This window comes from Epinephelus fuscoguttatus, linkage group LG12 (genome assembly GCF_011397635.1).
Source record: "Epinephelus fuscoguttatus linkage group LG12, E.fuscoguttatus.final_Chr_v1".
NCBI classification, from domain to species: domain Eukaryota; kingdom Metazoa; phylum Chordata; class Actinopteri; order Perciformes; family Serranidae; genus Epinephelus; species Epinephelus fuscoguttatus.
The window spans coordinates 41,339,530-41,363,908 of NC_064763.1; the positions used below are offsets into that span (position 1 = coordinate 41,339,530).

General features: G+C 41.9%; 1 protein-coding gene across 2 annotated transcripts; it reads right to left on the reverse strand.

Annotated features, from left to right (window-relative positions):
• Window positions 1-4,238: 4,238 nt before the first annotated feature.
• Window positions 4,239-24,379, reverse strand: nlgn3b (neuroligin 3b). 2 transcript variants are annotated; one of them, XM_049592810.1, is made up of 7 exons: window positions 23,915-24,379; window positions 19,915-20,579; window positions 18,042-18,101; window positions 16,991-17,140; window positions 15,127-15,312; window positions 12,295-13,084; window positions 4,239-6,294 (listed from the first exon to the last, which is right to left on the reverse strand). In XM_049592810.1, exons 2-7 carry the CDS (start codon window positions 20,393-20,395, stop codon window positions 5,499-5,501), a joined length of 2,463 nt encoding a protein of 820 aa, XP_049448767.1. In that variant the 5' UTR covers window positions 20,396-20,579; window positions 23,915-24,379; the 3' UTR covers window positions 4,239-5,498. The 2 variants fall into 2 exon arrangements, with proteins under 2 accessions (XP_049448767.1, XP_049448768.1); XM_049592811.1 differs by lacking the exon at window positions 18,042-18,101 and having other exon boundaries at window positions 23,915-24,378.

Consider the following 24,379-nt stretch of genomic DNA (forward strand, 5'->3'; position numbering starts at 1 on the left):
CAATCAAAGGCCAGGATTAGGTAGGAGGACAAGTTTTAGAGGCTTGCTGGCTTTGGTGACACGAAGAGAGCAATTCATTCATTTATGAATAAACTACATTCCACAAAAGCTGATGCAGATGGTGGCCGGGGATGCGAGCAGCTCAGATGATGAATTATTGGGTAACGCTTAATAAGAGCGCCTAACAGTTATTAGTTAATGCATGAACTGATTTTGAACTAGTGCATTACTCTCTGAGCTTTCAAGTAAGTTGCAAATGCTATTAGGATGCATATATCAATATATGTTTTGCATAATCACATAAAAAATGATACCTATATTATAATCAGCACCATGGACAGCAGTGACTACACTGTTAATCAGTGCATGGGACTGTGAATGCAGTATGTCTATGTGATGTTGCACAGTGCTCTGTCTTTGAGTCATTTTTATAATTGTTTGCCGTGTGATAGATACACTCGCCAATATTTACGCACTGGAAGTGGTAATATGCATGTGTTTATACAGGGGCGGAGGGAGGCCCTGTAAAAATATTTGCACCACCTTCAATCCCTGTTATGGTAATGTGTGTTATCTTGTGACAAAACGAACAAACAGGCATCAAACAAACAAACAAACAAGCACTTGGAGGACAAAAACACGTCAGGCTCAGTCAGAAGTGAATTCGGTGGAGATGACCTCCCACAGTGGGTACCTAAATTATTTGTTTTACCGCATGATGAAGTAAAGGGAGGACTGAGCTGTTCTCCAACAGGGTGTTTATTTGCTCGCGTGTTTGATTGTCTTTCATGATAATCTCAGACTCTGCTGGCTGCCTGTTTGAAGCCCGGGGACATGGCAACCAGGCGCTGTGTGTTCCAACATTTTTAAAGATTTAGCCTAAAACTGCAGGAGGAGCAGAGCAACAGCAGTGAGAGGCACAAGTGGAACATTAAGGAAAGATGGAAGAAAAGGACTGTGGTGTTGCTGGAGGTAGATAAACATAAAATTGTAAGTGATGAGCGTATTGGCAGAGACACTCAGTGGGGTTTGGATAGTCTAGTCATTCTCTGAGAGCCTTAAAGTGAGACTGTATAACTCTTATAACAACTGTGACCACAGTGACAACTACACAGTAATGACAGATGGTAAAACATAGTTGCCTGGTATCAGACAGAACTGTCAACTTGTGACACACACACATTTCCATCTTCAGTCTGATATTGAGACATATTTAACTGCAGACACGCTCTGTTTGTAGCATACACGACACCCCCCTACAAACCGTGCCCACCAGTAGTACAACACAAACTCACCAACACAACATCTATCTGAACCTTGATACACTACACTGTGGTGATAATTGAGACACAAAGACATGATTCACTTTATAATGACATGACATGTAACCCTTCCCATCACCCCTATCATGACCTTAACCGCCTCTCTTTTAATATAATACTTCATAGCTAACATTGGTTTAATTGCTAACTTAGCATTAGCATAAGTAATGATATGTAGCTTTTCTATTACCATTACCCTAACCTTAACTGCCTCTCTTTTCACATAATACTTCAAAGCTAACATTGGTTAGCATTCGCATAAGTAATGACATGTAGCTTTTCCATTACCCTAACCTTAACTGCCTCACTTTTAACGTAATACTTTATAGTTAACATTGGTTTAATTGTTAACTTAGCATTCGCATAAGTAATGTAGCTTTTCCATTACCATTACCCTAACCTTAACCGCCTTTCTTTTCACATAATACTTCATAGCTAACATTGGTTAAATTGCAAACTTAGCATTAGCATACGTAATGACATGTAGCTTTTCCATTGCCATTACCCTAACCTTAACCGCCTCTCTTTTAACGTAATACTTTGTAGTTAACGTTGGTTTAATTGCTAACTTAGCATTAATTAGCATAAGTAATGACATGTAGCTTTTCCATTGCCATTACCCTAACCTTAACCGCCTCACTTTTAACGTAATACTTTATAGTTAACATTGGTTTATTTGTTAACTTAGCATTCGCATAAGTAATGTAGCTTTTCCATTACCATTGCCCTAACCTTAACTGCCTCTCTTTTAACATAATACTTTATAGTTAACATTGGTTTATTTGTTAACTTAGCATTCGCATAAGTAATGTAGCTTTTCCATTACCATTACCCTAACCTTAACTGCCTCTCTTTTAACATAATACTTCAGCTAACATTTGTTAATCGCTAACTTAGCATTAGCATAACAGGATGTAGCCTTCCATTTTACGTTACCCTCACATTAACCACATCTCTTTTAATGTAATACTTAATAACTACCTAATCACTAACTTATTACGAGCATAAGTAATGAGGTGTAGCCTTCGTATTACCCTTACCCTAATTTTAACTGCCTCTCTTTTTGTGTAATACTTCATAGCTAGCTAATTGCTAACTTAGCAATTGTATTGGGACCAAGCAGTGAAGGGGGCTGATCGCGGACTGACATGTAGGCTAGGTATGGTGGGTGAGTCCTGTAGCTACAGGGTGGGTCACGTAGCTGCTCCAGCTGCAGTTATACCTTCTCACTGACGTCCACTCAAATCGATTTCTGGGGAGAGGGGAATTTGAAATGTCAAATTTTGAACGTCATTTAAAATCCAAACTTTTGGGTAGCCATGCCTAGATATTGGTTCATCTGGGATTTAAGTGTGTAGTAAAGCAAAGTAAAAACAAATTTCAATTGTAAGCTATACTGAGTAGACATGCTGATTCAGAACAGCCTCGGTGGCAGCCTCAGTTTCCATTGTTGTTATTACTCCCAGTTGACTCTGGCACACCGCTTGACAATGCTTGACCAGGGCTCGGTACTAAAGGATTATATGAAATCAGGATTAAACAAATAACGCGACAATGGGATAAAAAAAATGAGAATTATCAGCCCAGTTTACACATGAAAAAAATGTCATTTGATTATAGTTTCATTGACAAGCATTACTTGATTGCATTATCATCATCACGTCTCTAAAATGTTTCAACATTTTCAGTAAGTTCTCCTCTTGCATTTCAAGAGCAAAGTCCTCCATGTGGCTTTGATTCAAAACAGTCGCAATAAAAATGTACAGAAAAGTAACAACATCCCATGTTGTAGAATACAAAGAACGCATATACTGTTTTCATATCAGATAATTTGATCCAACCAACAACTACATTTATTGCTGCATCATTTTTTTAGTATAAGGTGAAATATATTTAATGTCTGATTTTGAAGCAGCCTGATCTAAAAGGATTCAGATTACATTTTTTTTCAGTCCAGTGGATTGTGTTGCTAATTACAAAAATTGCCTTGCAGTTTGGATTCCATAATTAACTACATTTCAAAGTAATCTGATTCAACCCTGTAATGACAACAGTTCCCACCTGTGGTGCCTATTGGCCAATCGTTAGTCTGCCTGCGGCGCTCAATGGATCTGCTCATACCAGACAAAGTAACTCCCCTAAGTAAACCCTTAAAATATGGAATTGACTAAAGTTTTATTTGATTGATTATGTATTATATCTTTTTTTTCCCCAAAAGTTACAGTCTCACTTTAACCCTGACCCTAAACTATTCCTGGCTCAACTCCACATTAATCTCATAATCAACCTCATTCTGTTTATGATATTAAAAGAATACTCTGATCATTTAGCATTGCTTTCCTTTACCACTCTCAGAATCTAAATTCATGCAGCAGAGCCATCTTTTTTATTCCATGCATGATTATTTTGTCTCAAAACCTCTTGCCATCATTACCCACAATGCCATTTGACGGCTGAGTGATCAGTCAAATATTCGGGTGCGCTAGTAGCAGCTATTGTAGCCTCGAGCCAGCAGCCTCTAGCAGAGATGGGGCGCAAGCTGCAGAGGTCTGGTTAACTTGCTTCTTTCAAACACCAAACCCCCAGATTATTTTTTCATTTTCAAGCTTGTCTTCAGTTCAGATTTATAAGGTTTTCTTGTCAGCTCCCTCTGGAGCCACAAACTTCTTGATGCAACTTTTATCACAAATGCAGTAGTACTCTCCATGACCTGTAAACAGACTTTGATGTTTAATTCTCATGCATTAGCATACACGAAAGGCACAAACTGGGGCTAATTTAACCTCAACTCTAGGTTAACACAGACACTGTAAAGCTTTTGACATTTCACACAGTTATGAGCATCCCTTTTAACTCTGTAGACTTTTAAGGACATATTATCATCCCAACTTTTGACAAGACTCATCTTTAGTTCCAAAAATCTTTTAATAGTGTCTCATTTAGATTAAACAACATTATGATAGGTTCAAAGAAATCAAATCTCAAAGCTTGATGTCCATCATGTCCATTCAGTAAAGAGTGACCCCTGGATATATCTCGGTACGCACGGGGTCCAAACCACCTGGAGTAGGAGCAATAATCTGTAAGTCTCATGAAACTCCTTTTTAAATGTGAATAATTGAGTTGGTATACATACAATTACAATGCAATTACAGTTATCTTTCTGAAGACCTTACAGTATTCATAAACAAACGACAAATAAAATGTTGGTCTAAGTTTATTCTGTACAAAGAAGCCAAGCCAAAAGAACCATGAGTTGGTTGGAGTAGGAAAACACATTTTAAGCAAGTTTCTTTTTATAGTAAAGCAGAAGTTATATTCCTACAATGTATTTAAGCAAAATTGTTGACACGTGAAACAAAAATATAGCAAGGTTACTCAAATAGACTACAATAGATTACACAACACTACATATGCAAAACCGAATGGTTAATTCCAAACAATGCCTAATTTACATTTTTGTTGCGCACTTCTCAGCACATACCCACACACTCGTACCCAATCACACACACCCACACAGCAGTGCTATATTTTGCACTACTAGATAGAAATATTTTGGATAAACTGGACATTATTACCACGTGTGACCAGTAAAATTTCAATCCATTGTTGTAATGATACCACAGTAATTCCTTATGTGAGCGAGTTACAAGGCATTTTAAAGTAATTACAGTAAAAATACATTTTCATAATAAGCAATGTACCATGAGAAATATGTATAAAATAGCTTGATAATAATAATAATCATAATAATAATACTGCTTTTCAGCTTTTCCCCAGATCTCATCTCTGTCCACCACGAGTTGTAATGTCACTTTGTTCCACGAGATCAAAATAGATATCACAGAGTAAGAAAAAGCTTCCCATACAAATCCAACTGTATAAACATTATACTAAGTTCTTGCTAGGTAAAGTTCCAAAAAAGCCAAAGTGGAAAATGAAATGCACTTTTTCTTTTTGCCTGCTTTTGAAAATGATTATTATAAAATGACTCTGCAGTTAGACTTCCTATTATGAGAGAGCAAAGGCAGGATGTTGGTGGTTGTACACCTTTGGAAAAGACAGAACGAACATATTCAATCCTATTTTACCTACACATCCTAAATACAGCTTTACATTTCCATGTTTTATGTACGTCTCGGCTCTCCTTCCCATCTCCTCTCATCTCCTGCCAGGTTATACCCGAGTGGTGGAGTGGGTGCTGGGCAGGCCTGCAGAGCTGTAACCAGCAGGGAAGGTGCTGTACGGACTCATGTTGGAGAGGCCCATCAGGGAGTTGGGAATCATGGTGATGTTGTTAGGGGTCATCAGTGGGATGTCATCAGGGGAGCGGCGCTGGCTCAGGGAGTAGTCCAAGGTGGGCGAGACGTGGAGAGGATTGTGAAGGGCTTCACACTGGTTCCTTGGCTGGGACAGGGTCTCGTCTATAGTGTTGGTGTGGCTCACGTTGTTGCCTTTGCTGTCACGCTGGGGACTGGGCTGCTGGGACGTGTCCTGCCGACTGCGTTTGTCCTTGCGGTAGTACAGAGCAGCGAAGGCCAGGACGTTGAGGAAGAGCAGTGATGCCCCTACAGCAATGGTGACGCTGAGCTCTGTGGAGTAATCTCTCGGGTTTGGCATGATTAGAGGGCCCATCTCCCTCCCACCTTCGCCGTCGTTGTGGGCAGTGGATACAGGAGGCCTGCCGGTGCTGCCTGACCTCTTACCGTTGGACTGGGTGGGATCCAGCGGGGTGACCTTGGTGGTGGTGGAGGAGTAATGGAACATGTCATGGAGGTTGTAGAGATGGGGCACCAGGTGTTTCCAGAAGGCCACCTTGGTGGCGCGGTAGTGATCACGGATACGAGGCTTCAGGCCAATGTGTAGGTACAGCTGGTCATAGGGGTCGTACTTGGACCAGGCCACCTCCTCAAAGCGGTTGGCCTTGGTGTGGATGAACTTGGTGTCCTGTGGCACTGGTTTGTTGGGATCCCTGCAGACACATGATGGAGATAAACTTGAGTCATGAGAATAAATTAGTAGAGTGCTCATTCAAAACATCCTTGGTCTTTGGTATTACTGCCTGCAACTTTCTCGAGAACTGCTCAACCAAACAACTTCACACTCAACACTGCGCTTCTCTGGGTCCTGAACATTACACCTACCATGACAAAGTTGCGTCCCTAGCAATGCCAGAGTACTGGCGACATTTGGGTGCAAAACTTGGGTTTCCATTTTATGGCTGCAATGAAGTAAAAGCCAGGCTATATACAAGAGCAAAAGAGTTCATTCCAAAAGCTACATCGCTGATGCTTGAAATGCTTGAGTTTGTCACAACGTAGCATAGGCTGACCAAACGTCCTCTTTTGCCCAGACATGTCCACTTTTCATGACCTGTCGGGGGTGTCCGGAGGGTGTTTATAAATCGATGATAATGTCCAGTTTTCCTTGTGTGTGTGTGTGTGTGTGTGTGTGTGTGTGTGTGTGTGTGTTTTAGAGTGCAGCATGGGCCACATATTTCTGTCCGAACCCGACAATCATTCTATTTTGTTCTGTCCGAAACCGAACAGAGCCCGACATTATTTAATTACTAAAGCACTGAGTTTGTGTCACACAGTTGTTATGGTTACAGGCTATTTAACAGGCCGGGCGTGTGCCGTGGGTGCTCCGCGGAGAGGGAGACCTCCGTGTTTGACACAGGAGCGGGCGGCGGGAGGTCCAAGGCTTCCAGCGAGGGGAGAGGGAGAAATATAACAAAACAAGATAAAATAGGAAAACTTGTCTCCCTCTTTTATTTAATTTTCAGCGTTTAATCAAGGCGGCGGCTGACCGAATCCGACCCGAGCCCGAATATAATTTATACATTTTTGACCGAACCCGGCCCAACCTGTCGGGTAGGCCTACCGTCGGGTACCATCGGGCTCGGATCGGGTAGCCACACTCTGTGTGTATGTGTCCCCTATCTTTCTTTGAGAGATATTATTTTTTAATATAATTGAATTTTCTATCCATACATATAAACTTTAAATATATTAAAATTATAAGGCATCTTTGAGTAAACTGCGAGTATCATTTAAGTAGGCTATCTCGTGGCCGGGCCAAGTGTCCTCTTTTTTGGAAATCAAAATATGGTCACCCTAACGTAGCATCTCTGGTCTCTCTAATCTCTCTTTCTTCATCTGTCCTTAAATATACTCTAGTGAGCGACAGAGAGTGAGCTGTACCCAGCATGTCGTTCAAGGGCCCTGACACACTGAGCCAACGGTTGGCCGACAGCTCATGTCGGGCCATCAGTGAGCGTCTGTCACCCTAGATTTTACGGTGTGTCCCGCACTGATGGCACTAGAATGCCCTTTTGTCAGCTGATTCAGCATGTTAAATCTGCCTGTTGGTGAATGACATCACTCTGATTGGCAGGTCAGCTCAGTGCAGGTGAAGAGAGACAGAAGCAAACAAACAACTGAAGTCTCAAGGGCGTGAGATTGAAATAAACTTGTTATATTAGGAAAGATTATGTTTTTTAGCCATTAGGCTCTTTAGCAGAAACAGTTTGTAATTGTTTGTGTATTGTTGGCTAGTGCACAGTTACTATTCTTTGTTCTTTCAACATCAAGTTGCATTGTTGATGTGCTAACTGGCTAACTGGCGTCTTATATCCATCCTGCTGGCCTCCCTGTTTGCCTTCTTGAATGATGAATACAGACTACCCCTGCCTGCTGTGTGCTGCATGTGCTACTTGGCCACTGGCTGTAGTCTTTGTGATCATGTGTATACGTGCAACTTTTTGGTTGACACACAGGCAACGTGTTGGCCTTTGGCGCCACTAGTTCTATGAAGTGGGATCACTGTGGCTGGGCCTCATCCGTTAATAGGGGCCCTTTCTCAATAAACCATACACTATGTTCATAATGCACTACTACTAAATACTACATGTCGGTGGATCTCAAGAGCTCCTATTCTGGGCTGCAAGTCCTTGGGTTCTTGACAATACAGCTGCCAAGTGTGAGGTTTATCAGCTGAATGGTTGTCGAAGAAATCGGAAGACAGACAAAAAGACAGACAAAAAGAGACTCCTTCCATTTTAGTTAGATGTGATGGAAGAAACCTAAATGGTAACATTAGTGCTGGGTGATAACTGAGTATTATTGGTAATCAGCTTTCAATACATCATCATTTTGTGATGATATGATCTTGTCAAGATATGGATCTAGAAATTAACGATTTAGAACAAGCTGTATAAAAATACAGCTTGTAGAAGAAAATAAATTTGTTGTTGATTTTTGTTGCCATGCCCAAAGCAAATGGAAACAAAAGGCTTGTTTGTTGGTAAATTGTAAAATAAAGAAAGAGGAAGAACTTCTTCAACATGAGTTAACACAATGTAATATCACCATCTCTCCTCAAGGGCTCAGCATTCCCTCATTCCTACCCATGAGTCGAGCGGCCTACAGTGACCTGCGCTGTGCTTCCTCCTACTGCTAGAGCCATCATCCACAAAGACTCATTGCAGCTGTGCATTCAATATGCAGGAAGACTCCAGCAGGGCAGCAGCAGTGGAGTCCTCCACTACAATGCAGCTCACTTAGGTCTCTCTTATCTTCAAAGACACACAGCAAATCGGTTCCTCTGTACGACAAATTGTAAAACAAGCTGTCAGAACGGTGCAGAAGCTGCAGAGCTTCAGTCTGTTGCACTTTTAACAGCATGTATTCCCAATGCTGAGTCACTGTTAGTGTAATATCAGGTCAAAATCACCATAGCCTCTCTTGGATATAAACCCTCATTTGCTGAAAACTTAATCACACTGGAAAAACTCTCCTCTCCTTAGCATACTTTAAAATGTCACTGCTTCTAACGGCAATCTGATGGAAACAGTAACTTGAAGGCTTCCCACTCAAATCCTTGCAAACCTTCAATAAAGACATTGCTATTCGGCACCAGGGTATTAATATTATGTATAGCAAGCAAACGTGGATTTACAGTGTGTACATGACAATTCTGTACAAATTATTTGTGCCACCAGTACTTGAAATTACAGTTCACAGTAAGGTTGGTACAGGTTAATGGAGTACATCTTCACTGCCTCCTCAAGTTTTCTCTTCGACATAACCTTTCTGTTAAACAGTGAGTGACTGCTTTAAACATTTATGTGATTTAAGCTATAAATTTTAACATCTGTCACCTTCAGCAAGTCTGGCCAAAGTGATGAAACTTTGTTATGTGCGTAAAGCGAGATTATACGGAAGCCTAAACTGGCTCCTTTAAAAAGAGACAACATGGCACTTAAAAAGACACAGCTTTCATTTGATAGAGTGTGCTTATTCCATGTGACTGTACAGTTCAGCCTTTCCAAGAGTGTACACAATTAGATATCTAGTTAATACAAATTTTATTTGTATGAGTTAGCAGCTCTTTACATGTATAGTGAGGTTGAAGAAATTTGAGGAAGCAGGCCTAACTTATAGTGCGAAGTGTGCCTTAATGACAATTTATCATTTATAGACTTTCTTATTAATTGATAAAAACTGAAGCTCCACGTTCCGTGTGAGAGTTCTTGTGAACTAACAAAGAAGAACAGTAGATAAAGGCTGGAAGACACGGCAGTGGGAGCTCAAGCTGCACTTAATTAGGAGGCACTACTTAAGGCAGAATCCCGCAGTCCTTTAATCAGCATGATAAAGGAAGGGTGAATGCAGCAGAAGTTAGAGGTTGAACATCTCAACACAAATAAAGTCTGCACAAGTGAGGTCACACAAGTTATACCACAGGCCAAAAACTGAGTGTAAATATGTGTGAATAAGCCATATTTAGGTTGGGTGACTAGACCAGTATATTGGCTATTGGCGATTGGCTGAGTATATCACCACTTGGTTTTTGTGGGAGATTTTTGTCATTTTATTTTGCTAATTTAATGGTCTGCCTCCAAAGAACAAGCGAGAGCAGTGGCTCTGCTGCCCACTGAGCAGCGGCCAGCAACGGTAGACACAGACAGCATGGAAAAACAGTGGAAGAGCCAGCATATTTTCACATCAAACTCTGTGAATTTTTAAAAAAAATTTTTTTTTATACCAAACTAGAGTTGGAGCAGTGGAAAGACTAACCAAGACAGAGGTGGTGAGTTTTAATTTGTTTGTATTGAGTTTAAATGAAGTATGTTTCAAAATAAGCTAACAAGGCTGTTAAGATCATCTTATTTCTGTGAAAGAGAAGAGCTTAAATCTAAGAGAGCTTGTGGAACGTTGGGAACCTGCTGCTCAAATGCATCTACCAGCTAAAACTGAGGTGGTGAAGGGTGGGCTTTGGCAGTAATCCCAACGGTATGATTTTCAATACTGTTAAAAATACAGATGCTCATTTTGCAATTAAACTCATATCCAGAGGCTGTATTGAGGATGTGCTGTATGTACTGCACATCACGCGCCACCAGAGGTTAATCTCTACTGGTGGAACAGGAAGCTGAGTTGGCAAACACGGGTAACATCCGGTGGTGGGGATAACGCTAAAGGACTTTAAACCACTGGCAATAGTAGGCTGACCAAACGTCCTCTTTTGCCCGGACATGTCCACTTTTCACGTCCTGTCCTGGGTGTCCGGGGGGTGTTTATAAATTGATGATAATGTCCGGTTTTCCTTGTGTGTGTGTTAGAGTGCGGCACGGGCCGCATATTTCTGTCCAAACCCAACAGTCATTCTGTGTTGTTCTGTCCGAAACCGAACCGAGCCCGACATTATTTAATTACTAAAGCACTGGGTTTGCATCACACAGTTGTTATGGTTACAGGCTATTTAACAGGCCGGGCGTGCGCCGTGGGTGCTCCGCGGAGAGGGAGACCTCCGTGTTTGACACAGGAGCAGGCAGCGGGAGGTCCGAGGCTTCCAGCGAGCGGAGAGGGAGAAATATAACAAAATAAGATAAAATAGGAAAAACCTGTCTCACTCTTTTATTTTATTTTCAGCGTTTAATCAAGGCGGAGGCGGGCGGCGGGAGGTCCGAGACTTCCAGTGAGGGGAGAGGTAGAAACAAACAGCCAATGTGTGTGTGTGTTATGTTCAGGTGTTGTCACGTAAATAACAGTGCCCAAGCAATGAACAGGACAGACAATAGGATTTTATTTATTTTTACACTACATGTTCACTGAAAGCTGACCGAATCCGACCCGAGCCCGAATACAATTTATACATTTTTGACCGAACCTGGAACAACCCGGCCCGACCCGTCGGGACCCGTCAGGTTCGGATCGGGTAGCCACACTCTAGTGTGTGTATGTGTCCCCTATCTATAGGGATCTATCTGAATTTCTGTCTTTGAGAGATATTATTTTTTAATATAACTGAATTTTCTATCCATACATATAAACTTTAAATATATTAAAATTATAAGGCATCTTTGAGTAAACTGCGAGTATCATTTAAGTACTCTTTTTTGGAAATCAAAATATGGTCACCCTAAGCAACAGCAGAGAGAGACCGTAGTGAAAAACCATGTATTTTCACATCTAACTCGGCCAGTGAAGGATTTAGTTTGACCAAACCAGAGTTGGTGATCGTTTGAACAGTCAACTAGCTAACTAAACAGCGAACAAGGTCAGTTTGATTGCAGTGTTTTTCATAGTGAGTTAACAAGGCAATTGAGCTAGTCTAAAAAGATACTTGAATTCAGAAGGTGTGTGGTTGTATTTCTCTGTCAAATAAGGACAATAGGTGTAAGGATATTACCTTTGTTGACATTTTGTAAGTTTTGTAAGAGAGCTTTCAAAACATACGGCATGCCCTGGTGAAGTTTCAGGTAGCATGAAGGTATAACAAAGTAGATAACATCCAAGCCTAATGGGGGTTGCCACACACCTGCCGAAAATATCTGCTATTGCCGGTTGTTGGGTTGACGGAGGCCGATTGGAAAATCTTAATGTATGGCCCAACCCTAAGCTGTATCAATAAGCCCTATTATTATTAACATGTCCTTTGGTTTGTTCCTGGGTTTGCTGTTACTCACCCACTCTTGGCAAAGTTGGTCCAGTAAGTCATAACCACAGCGCTGAGCATGATGTCATTCCTGGAGAAGTTACAGGGGAACAGGTCAGTTGGGCCCACCATTGGGATGCCAAACACATAAGGCACCTCATCTCCGTGGGCTGAGTCTGACCACACTGGCTTCATGAGGCTCTGGCAGTGGTGGTAAAAGGCGTAGAAGTATGTAGGCGAGCCATAGCGGGCGTGTAGGTCAGCCGTCACCACTGAGGGCTCCACCCACTGGTGGTCAGTGAAGAGGGCCACTAGGGTCTTTCTCCTGGTCTCCGGGTTGTCCTTGTCAGCCCAGTCTGTGTACATGAATTTAATTGTCTCTCTCAGTGTGTCCTTGCCTTCTGGGTAGCCATACAAACTGTCCACAAAGTCTGATACTGCAAAGTCAAAGTCGCTGCCAGACACGCCGTCCTCCAGATCCATCACGTTCTCCACAAAGCGCAGCCCTTCTCCCTGATTAACACCTAGCATTATATCATAGTTAAGGAACTCGCCCTGCTCCATCAGGATCTCTGGGTCATCCGGAATGACGTCTCCGTCAATGACAGGACCGAAAGCGACGCGGTATCGGGCAGCCTGGATGTCTTGCTCGACCAGCTCCCTCGCGCTCTTCTTCTGCAGGCAGGAGACCATGTCCACGGTGTCCAGCACGTTGCAGCCAACCCTCTCAGCCAGCATGCGAGTGTACTTGACTGGTTGGTAGTTGACAGCCCAGCTGGATAGAGCTGAGCCGCTTTGGATGATGGCTCTGTGGAACAAACCTTGGGAGACAACATTCAGAAGAAAGAGACACAGAAGACAAAAGAAGCCCAGAGAACAGTGGTTAGAATTTTGGCTCAGCGAAAAAAATTCATATTATTTTCAGCACAAACCTTAAGAGCATTCTGAATCGCCCCAAGCAAAGACACGATTCACTTTTGCCATTGCTATTCACAATTAAATCCAAGGTTTGTTGACACACAACATTTAGGTAGATAAGAGCAAATAAACCCACATGTGATTCACTTTGAATACTAACCAGGGAGATAAAGCATTAGAGTGAAAGAGAGCGAAAAGGCCAGATTGAGCCTTGCTGATGAGAGGCTGCTCAGTAAAACAGCTTGTGGAAAAAATGAGCTGGTAATAGGACGTTGGCCCGTTCTGCTGTTATTATAATGATAACAAAGGACAAAATACTTGCTTTTCTGTTGATCCCCTTATTTGTTTGATGTGGTGGCATTACTATGTGCGGATGATGGTGAATACAAGTCAAATTAATGATCAGTTTGCAGTGAGGAGGTTTCTATTTTTCCCTACGGCAGTTAATCACACATGTATCGTAGAATCGTTAATACTGTGTGTCTAACAAGCTGCACAGCTTACATATAGACTGCTGATGCCAACTGTGCGGTGGAGGGTCTGTGCAGGGAGCTGAATATGCAGTAACCCTGATCCTTCAATGTTGATACAGTAAACACGACGCTCTGTTGAATTGTTTATATGCAGTGCGTCACCTCTGTCTCTGGGGATTTTGTATCTACCACCTAAAAATGACAAGTGATATGTATCAAGTCAAAAAATACTCTGCTGAGGTTAAGGCATAGAAGTCGCTGGAAAAATAGTACAGGGACAGTGTCACTTTCTCCCTCCTCTGCTGTCATTTATTTAAAAAAATTTTTTAGGGCAGCAGCTAGCTAGTCTACTTCAAAGACAGCCGGAGGTCTTTGTGCATTCGCTGCAGCCGAGTGAGGGCATCAAATACGAACCTCACAAAGGACAGTTGCCGCAGCCTCCCTGGCATTGACGAAACACACAATTTGTGCCCTTCTTGTGATTCTGTCCAGCATCAATGGGTGGGCCCGGGCAATAATACAGTGAAGATAAGAGGTTCAATTCCCTGTGGGCCACCCACATTGAAATACGCACCTTTGATTCTTGCAAGGAGCTTTGGATAAGTATTAACCAAATGGCAAGATATTCACTGAAAGAACTCTTTCTTTTCAGGGGATATCAGATACCAGTTTCCTGTGAGAAATGTATACTTGAATTCAATGATTTCTATCGTCAGTGCGAAAATAATACTGTTGAAGGCATGAATTTGTATGAAAGCTGAACTAGAATGTGACATTTTTAATTAAAACACTGCCAATATATGTGGGGAAAAAGGAATATCAGTGTGGAAAATATTAACCCTATGTCAACCGACCTTGTCTCTGTTTTCACTCAAGGCTCGTTAAATACAGAAGACCAATGAAAAAAATAAATAAATAAAATCATCGTGTTTTTTAATAATTTTTGGACCACCTTTGAAACATTTCACCACACAGTGCAGGTCGGTAAAAGTGGGCAAACAAATCTGACTGACGCTGAAAGACGGAAATATTAGTCAGTCGGAATGGTGAAAACTGGCGCACACAGGTGAACGCGCTGGTGTGGTGAAAACTTTATAATGCCAGTAGGCTTCTTTAAGAGCTTCACATTTTAAGAGGCAAAGCTTTTAGGCTGATTAGACTGAGTAGAGGGGGAACAAAAGCAATCACTTACTTAACGAATACCCCCTTTACCCTACTCCCATATCATAACACTTCATCTCCCTGACAGACCATTTAGAGCTGCACTTGAAACAAAGACCAAAATTCCAAAATGATTAAAAATTATTGTTCAAAATGTAACATTGACATCATCATGATGAGAAATTAATATGATTGCAGTATGAACTTTGTGGAATTTGACTTCAAGTCTCTGCATTAATCACTGCTTAAAACTTAGCTCATACCTGAGCAGATCTGTATCGATCAAAGTCAGAGATGATGGTGATTCTTACCCTCTGAGTGGTGGGACAGCGTTAGCAGACTGACACACGAAGCACCAATTCCAGATCCAAAAACTGTAATGCGACCAGGGTCTCCTCCAAAGTATCCAATGTTCTTACTGATCCAACGGAGAGCTTGAATCTGGTCCAGGAGTCCATAGTTTCCTTTTGCTGCCTGGTCACCAGTACTGAGGAAGCCTGGAATATACAGGGAGACAGCAGAGCCAGTGCTGAAGTAGATATCTCGAGTATACTGCATGTCACAGCTTTGATCTAAAGTTGTAGCCCAGCAGGCCATTTGAGTGAGCTGACACCGTTTCCCCTTAGGTGCAAATATGCCTTTGCTCTCTCCCACAGTGTCTCGACTACTTTAGGCAACTCCTCGTAATAGTCTGCAAGCAGCAGCGCCCCTCAGGAAGTGATCAGTGCTCTGCTCATCAAATCTGAATTCTCTCCTTGTGTGTGACTTCATAAAATTCAATGTGCATAAATAAATAAATCTTTTACCTGTGCCTGTTTCTCTACACGAATTTCATAAAACCACACAGAGGTCACTGCTGCTCTTACAATTGATCCTATTACTTATTCCCTTGTCTAGTCTCATCTAAACAACGTACTGTTTTGAATGTTAAACACGGGGAAAACTCTTGACCTTGTGAATGCGTGTAAATACTGCATCTCTCCATACTGTGTTTAAATCATTTTCCTTTCAAGAATGGCAAAGGCTGATGATCTTGTACAGATTAGATAAATCCATGTAAAGGAAGATGAATTGTGTTTAAAGAATGGGTCTAAAACAGCTTGTGTGCAACAAGGACGGACCATGATAAGTATTTGCATCACTTTCCCGCTGAAGACAACATTTGTATGCAAATCAAGCTACGCCATGCTACCAAGGTCTCAGGTGCCTATATTTTCTCATACTGTTTACATTTTTCTCTCATGTCTCTGACTCTTGTTATAGGTTATGACAGCGACACAAGTGGAAATTAAAGGGATACTGTGCTGATTTTCAACGAGCTTTCTGTCAAAATGATGTGGGTAGTATGTGTAAATGAACTTCCATTAATCTTGCCAGTAACCCTTGCTCATGTCCTAGCTCATCTGCCGGGTGATGTGTTTTGCAACAGATTTTTGCTGGCTCTAGAGCTGTTGCTCACACCACAGATTGTACTTTTGCATTAGGACACAAAGAGTTAAGAGGGAGATTGAGAAACAAATCCGCCCCTCTCTGGCTCTCTCAAACTCAGATCAAACTCAACCCATGATTCTGTCACTGTGTTGTCTATTTCTGGCCTAAAAATGTCTTCAGAAAAATATTTTAGCGAACTGTTTAGCTGTATTACATGAGTTTGTGCACAGGAAGTGGGCGCCATACTGTTTCCTGTATTGTAGCAATGGAAGCTGAAAAATCAAACAGTAAAGCTAAGCAGTGTTGATCAAATATGAACCAAGATTATGTTGCTGCATCCCCTCACCTAAAATGTTTTCAGAAATATTTGAGCTTACTGTTTAACTGTAATTCAAGATAGTTTGTTACTAGCTGGCCGCCATATTGTTTTCAGGCAGGAAACTCACATTGCGTCACCCACCAGCTGAAGCCTTTATTGGTCTGGTGCAGCACAGTACATTCTGGTAGTTGTAGGGTGAACGCCACAGCCCCTTTTCTCCGTTATTTTTCTGGTCGTGTACCACTAATTCCAAATGTATTAATGTTTTTCTACATAGACAGCCCAGTTTTATGAAAAGACCATCTTTCCAGCAGTGGAACACTTCTTTAACATCTATTGTGACAGCTTATTTTCCCGCATTAAATGGGCTAATTACACCATTTGAAACACCATTAAAAGTCACCACACAGAGACGGTGTCATCACCTAATATTCCAATTCTGTAGTTGAGCGTGACGACAACAACATTCCCATAACTGGCCAACACGCTGCCGTCCATCATGTTGCCAGTGCCCTCCATATAGGAGCCTCCGTGGATGTAGACCATCACAGGCCGAGCTTCAGAGTCCCTTATATCTGCAATGCAACACACACACACACACACACACACACACACACACACACACATGCTGAGCAAACAACTGCCAAGGCAACAGTAATGAAATGGAGAATTAATGGAGCACCGTTATTAAAACTTTATATAAACTGTTCAGTGTGAGGTATGAGTAAAGACAGCTTAGAAAAGGTGCTTAGAAGCAGTGGTAGGCTTGTGGTTTGAAAGCTGTAATGACATTTAGAAAATGCATGGTAAATACACTCTGACAAGGGGTGTATGAATAAAAGGGTCAAGTGTAATTAACGATTGCAGTGCATGTAAGTGCACAACCAAGCATAGTCGCTCTGACATATCTGAAATTCTCTGAATTTGAGGTAGAAGGAGGAGAAAATGTATTGATTTTACTCACTTGAGAAGGAAATTCTCCAATGATTCTACAGTACAACATATAATATGCATGCACAAGCATAAAGTACATGTTTCATGTGTGTTGGACTGAAAAATACCACACTACACTGAGCTTGTGTCATCTACAAGGGAAAGTGTTCTCTTTTTCAATAAAATAGAAAATCTGTGTTTCATGTTTGCACAGCAATTCATTATATTGGTCAAAGACTGTCTTTAAAGGGGAATATCAGACAGATAAGTAGATAATACAATCTGTGGATCAATGTGCATGGCAGCAGAGATGTAGCTCTTACTGAAAGGATTGCTACAGAGCTCAATTCAAGACACGAGGTTGCAGCAACAGCAAACTTATGTAATCAGAAATCAGATAACACCGTTTTTCTTATTCCACTTGAAATAAAAGAGCCCCCACGTTTTTTTCGAGAAAGTAAAAAGTGAAAAGTGTAAGATCTTCAGCCACCAAACTCAAGCTAAAAGAATCCATGCATCAAGACTTTGAGCTCGTAAAAATACCTTCAGATATATGAGTCTCAGCATGTGAGAAAGCCGCCCCCTTTTTCCTGTGTTGGCTCCCTGGGATTCACATGAGGAAAAGAGAAGTACAAAATTCAAAATAGCATGGTTGACTGTGCCTCTTCTGCTTAATATACGGTCCAATCAAACTGACAGAATCAGGAGAGAAAAAAAAGTCCCACAAATTATAGGCGAAAGGAGATTACATACAGCATTTTGCACTTCCCTGTAATTGCTTTTCTGACGAAATGTAGATGACATTATGCAAAATCTTGTATGACACAATTACATTATGAGTTAGAGCAGAGTTACAAAACAATCTGTTAGTTTTTATCAAACAAACATATTCTTGTTTCTTGTTAGATACTTGTAGGAGATGGCACAGTGGGTGTATGTGCACACATCCACATACACCCACTGCTACCTTTGAATGGTTTATTATCTTGTCGTTATATTGATCCAGCTGCCTCGGCTTTGACTGGAGTAATACATCTTTCTTGGTTCATTTCTATCTCTCTGTACAATTATATTTTTACACAAAGTGTGATGTCGATTCTTCAGGTAAACCACTGCAGGAAAGCTCCTGAAGATATGAGGTATAGGGTTTATTGATGAATGATTAATAAACTCTGACTTCTTAGTTCGGCATGGGAAAAGGACTACTGGAGATAAAAATGAAAACAGCAAAGGTTTCACATCAGCGAAACAAATAATAAAGTAACAGAATGCCCAGGGTGCATTTTAAATAAACAATGACATAGTCTAAGGAAATAAAAAATGTATAGAACCGATGGGTTATGTTATTTCCTGAAATGTGAATGCGAGTGTCATGTTTAATTAACCTGTTTGTGTGCCGGGCGAGGAGGCCTTTAGGCAGCACTCAGACCAGGAGCTTTATAAAACGTGGGCTGCACCATTTTGGACAGCTACCTCTCAAGCGGGCTGTTTATCTGTTGCTACGCTACCACAGGAAAGTCAGTCAAAGAGTGGCATGTTACATACAAAAGCTGAACACGGGCCAACTTTGAATGCTGAGTGTTCTGTGCTATACTGAATGCCTGAAAAGGAGGAAGTATGTTCTTAGATGGAAACCATGTTCAATCGGTGTATTGAAGTAATTAGAGAAATCTGTTTGTCAACACTCGATTTAGAGAAGATACAGCGTTACTGTGGGGTTACATTGTTCTACTAATCTCCAGATTCACGGCAGAATCACAAAATGTTCCCTTGCTGGTTCATTTCACAGTTCTATTAGATACAAAAATGGGAGGGATTCAGCAACCGACAAGCAGAGGTTGACTCCTGTACCTCACTAATTGGCCCCCAACAGACACACTGTCTGAACAAAGCAGCGATTCAGTAAAATATGAAGAAACTGGAATTTTTAGCAAACATGGAAAGCTGGCACTGCTAGCTTTACCAGATCTCCAAAGTAATGCTTCAGGATTACTTTTGATGCTCAGTGGTGACAGCCAAGTATGCTAGGCTCATCATTTTAAATGCTGGAAATTATTGCTTAGTTAAGGTGGAGCACCGCTCGAACAACACCTTAGCTCAGCAATATTTCACTGGATGTCTATTAATGAGAAAAATATCCCACTGCATTTATACACAGTACACAGTCTTCAGTCGCCACAGCTACCAAAGTATAGATAAATTCCTGCTTATCCATGGGAACATGACTGTTATTCAAATGGGATGTGACTGCAACAAGTGAAACAACATTGCTCTGGATGGTAAATCAGCCCTTGGTGGCAGCAATGACATGAGCAGTGGTCGCAAACATGCTTCATGATGATAACAGGACGACATCAATAAAAATGATCAATAGGTGTGGATAATCATCGCTGTCCATTTCACCGCACCGACTCACCATCCTCTGTTGGAGCGTAGATGTTTAGATATAAACAGTCCTCGCTCTGATCCTGAATGTACGTGGCTACTGTGTCCAGGTTATAGGTGAACCATATGGGCATCATGATCTCTGGCACGGTGTTGTGGATGTTCTGAGGGCACACAGGCATGAAGTGGGTAGCATTCTTGATACCTGACCAAGAGGAGGGCTGATCAGGGGGCATGAAGCGCTTCTCGCCCACAGGCGGAGCAGCATAGGGGACCCCCAGATACTGATCAACGGGCCGGAGCACCTCGCTCGGCACGGGAACCCTGAGGCCTCGCAGTTTCCCGAACTGGGTGGTCACTGTCGGGTAGAATTTCTGGCTTGTTGCCTTGGTGAATGACCAGCAGGAACATAGTATCCACCAAAGAAGAGCACAGTGGGTGATGGTTACAGTCCCTTGATGATGTAGCAGGTGTGCAGGCAACAGATGGTCTCTAAATGTAGCCAGCCACATGGTCTGGGCAGGACAGTGCCCTTGCACAGCACTAATGCACACTGTAGTGTCCGCTCAGTCCCTCTGCACGGACTCTGTCAAACAGACATCACTCACTGCGTCTTCGGCTGTTAGCAAATCCGAATACACCTCAGCCAGGTATGGACGGCCACAACTTCCGCTTTTCATTGCAGTCCACACAAATCTGAAAACAAGATAATCAGAAAATGAGATGAGAAAACATCAAAACTATGTGAAAATAGTCTTAAATATCCATGTAAAGGACAAAGTTTTATCCTCTTCCTGTATCTTGGGGCTCAAAATACATACTTTTATATAAGCTTAATATCAGTATGCCACATCCACTGTAATGCTTCGATACTAATAACCTTTTGGGACAAACTGCTGTCTTAAAAGAACAAATTTATGCTTTGACATGTACAAATCACTGAATACTGATCTCTGTGTATCAGTGGGGGAGGAGATGGGAGGAATCTGAAAAATCCGTCTGCTGTGATGTTGGAGCGATGCTGCAAAAAACATCTCGAGATGAAAGGTGTTAAGCACCCCTTTTCTCATGTAAGAGCAAAAAAGTGAACAGCAAAGAAAGACAAATCTTTATTAACATGCTTTGAAGAGAGATTAGAAGGACATTACTTGGAAATGTCTGACTGTTTAATACATTTCAAAAACACCAAATATCTAACACCATGAATAGTCTTTTTTTGTGTCTTACATCTAAGCAACACTGTCTGTCACTTCTTTGAAGGTGCACAATAGAAGAGTCCCAGAACAAGCATGTCTGATGGGACCACACAAGCACCAGCCATCCTCATAAAGCAGAGTAACTGCAGGTTAATTGAAAGACTTGAAGAATGCTTATAGGTAGCGAAAGACCATTTAAGTTCACTATCACGGGAAAAGGATCCTTTGACACTTCTTTCTGAGAATTCGATTGGTGGTAGTCTTCGTCTGGTGCAATCCATTTTCCCCCTTTTCACTTCTTTCAACAAACACTAATGGCTAGTTTTTGAAAAAAGGAAGGTTTGTATTCAGCTCAGAGCCATAAATGATATCCTGTTGATTCTGCATCTCTCTTTACTCTAAGTGAAAAATCCTTGATCTTGGATCTGTCAGTTCTTCCAGTAATATTGGACTGCTTAATGCAAAGATACAAACACTTGCCTTGCATACGCATAATCTGTTTTCTACCCCAACTGCAGTCACCACAGCCTCTATGTGGTGATAGTTTGTCTAGTTACCGGTTCACCAGCGTGCACGCTTCAGTGAACAGGGGAATACACATTCACCCCTAATCACATGTGCATATTCAAATAAGGTATCAAATGTAAGCTCACCCATGGAGAACTGCAGAGAGCAAATTGTGTTCCAATTAACTACTTTGTTATCCAAAATGCATCCCGTCTTAGCCCTTACGGTCTCGGATAGCAGTAAGCATAATGTGCTCGACATCAGGCTCTCACTGGCTCGTCAATGAGCAAAGCAAAAACAAGCTTGTTAACCTAATCAAATCTATTGACAAGTACTGCCTCGAGCATTGTGAAAGACTGCAGCTAAACAGCTCTCTGTCAGTCTGATGAACCTATCTATTAAGACGGGGGGACAATTTCTTCCTCCCAATATGAGAAACTAATTAAGCATAGATGTGGTGCATTGGCTTCTCTCTTCCCCTGCAACACTGTGTTTACCCTAGCAGGAACCTACACACAAATTCGAGGCTCTCTTTCACAGGTGTAGCACATTACCTGATGTGCACGCCATCGCAGTTTGACAGTTTTTTAAAGAACAAGACACCTCAGAGTTCTATCACACTGGTTCTTTTGAGAAATACTGTACAGCTCTGCCCAAGGCCAGCTTTGTCTGTATTAATTAACACTTATGAATGTTCCCCACAGCCAGAAAAGGACAAGACTTGTTCAATCCCCTATCTGTTATGTGACAATGATGTACGGCTCCCAAGACATTAAAATGGGAAAGATAGAGAACCTGATTTTTTTCCCCTTGTAGATCGGGGCACATATCCTGGTTCGGAGCTGACACTGATAATAAATCATTTTGGAGGTAAAAAAAAAACAAAACTCTCTGTTCACAAAACCTGCTGTGAAATCGCCGTCAATGATCAAATTAGCAGATTGTTCAGTGGGTGTCACCAATCAGACTTGGTTAGTTGTCGGTAGCTTACAAAGCAGCCCTGGAAAAAAGAGACAGCGCTGTGGCTGCTGTAGATCAAAGGGACACTGTGAATTCTTAAAATGAGCGGCACTTCCTTTTAAATTGCACATGCGTTCATGATATTAGTATCATAGATGTGCTTCTTGTTTGACATTTGACATCAAATCAAAATTCTAATTTAAATCACTGCAACAAAGCGAAGGTATACATGATATACAGCACTTTCATTTTGTTTTACTAAATGCACTGCAGACTTTCAGAGCAGCTGAACACTGCCTACAGCTGGGCTGCAGAGTCGTCTTTCTCCAACTTGAGGTCTGCGATGGGACAGATGTGGATAAAGGCTTTATAGCTTACACCAAATGGGCCATGTAGTAAAAATGAGCCATCACTCAGTAGAGTTTGATACACTGCAAGTTTTTGGGCAATTTGGACTGGCAACACGCCCAGCAACAGGAAAGGAAAGAAACATGGGTGAAATATGTCTTGCCAATGAAATGCTTGCAATAACTCAAATGATAAGTTCAAAAATCAAAATGTTTTACAGCCATAACATGTTATTTTGCACCAGCCACATGTTTATGCACCACAGAGGTGGTTTGTTTTTTCCCTGGGACTGAAATACTTTAATTTGACTGACTTCATCCCAGTTACAGACCCATTAGAATGATTGCTATAATCATGTTTCTCTCCCACCATTACTATCTCTACACCTACATCATCGACAGGCACACAATTCAACACCAATTCACCACTAATAAAAATCTCTGGGACAACATCTTATCGATTAGGTTGTGGTAGCCTGGGGGCCCTCGACATGAGAGCATTTGAGAAGGAGCCTAGTATGTCAGACGGTGCTGGGCTCCCAATGCCCTTGTAATTCGACTGGTGTGGATCAAACCCGTTTTAGTGGATTCCCCAAATCCCCCTAATTTAGCAGTGCAATAAAGAGGAGCGGGGATTGACGCAGAGAAGACCACCTTATAGAGATCGTGCAGGTAGCACTCAACATAATGATCAGTGCTTTAGAAATTAATGCAAGGATCCAGAGGCACAGAGAAAACCAAGCCACAGCCCAGATAGCATCGACAAACTGCTGTAGTGTGTGAGTGTGTGTGTGTGTGTGTGTGTGTGCTGCCTCACGTTGTGACTGGGAAGCTTATTTAATCTAGGTCTAGGACGGTGTAATATTGGATAAAATGGGGAAATATAGCGAGCAAACAAATGCTCCACCGTGGTCTATCGCTGAGCAGCGCCTTTAAATGTAACAATAAGCAAAGATTTCAGTGATCAATCTGAACAAAGATTCGTCCCACGGAAAAAAACAGATTCATTAGGTTAACTCACCTGCTTTTACAGAAGCTGATACGCGCTCCATCTCGAGATTTCCTCCATACCATGCCCGTCAGTGTCGCTATAAGACGATGAGCCTGTGTGTGTGAAATATCTCCCCGGTTTCAGTATCACACACACGGATCTTTACTCTTATCTCCTGCTTTGCACAGTCTGTGTGCTTTGCGCATATACGACGCCAAGGTCAGGAGCGCCAACGGTTTTAATGGAGCGCCCACCATAGAGATCTCTCTACGGCGCCCACTGCCAGCGCGTTACTAGGCAACCACCGGGATACGCCAGTGCATTAAATTCACCCTCCAACAACCGACAAAATCCCAATTTAGAAACCATTAAGTAACCACCGTAACCCCGGACAGCACTCACGTACCCACACGCTTTGTGCTCCCCATCTACCTTTGACCAGATGAACACGTGAGGCTATTGAAGAAGCGTGCGGGCCTGCACGGAGAGAAGATG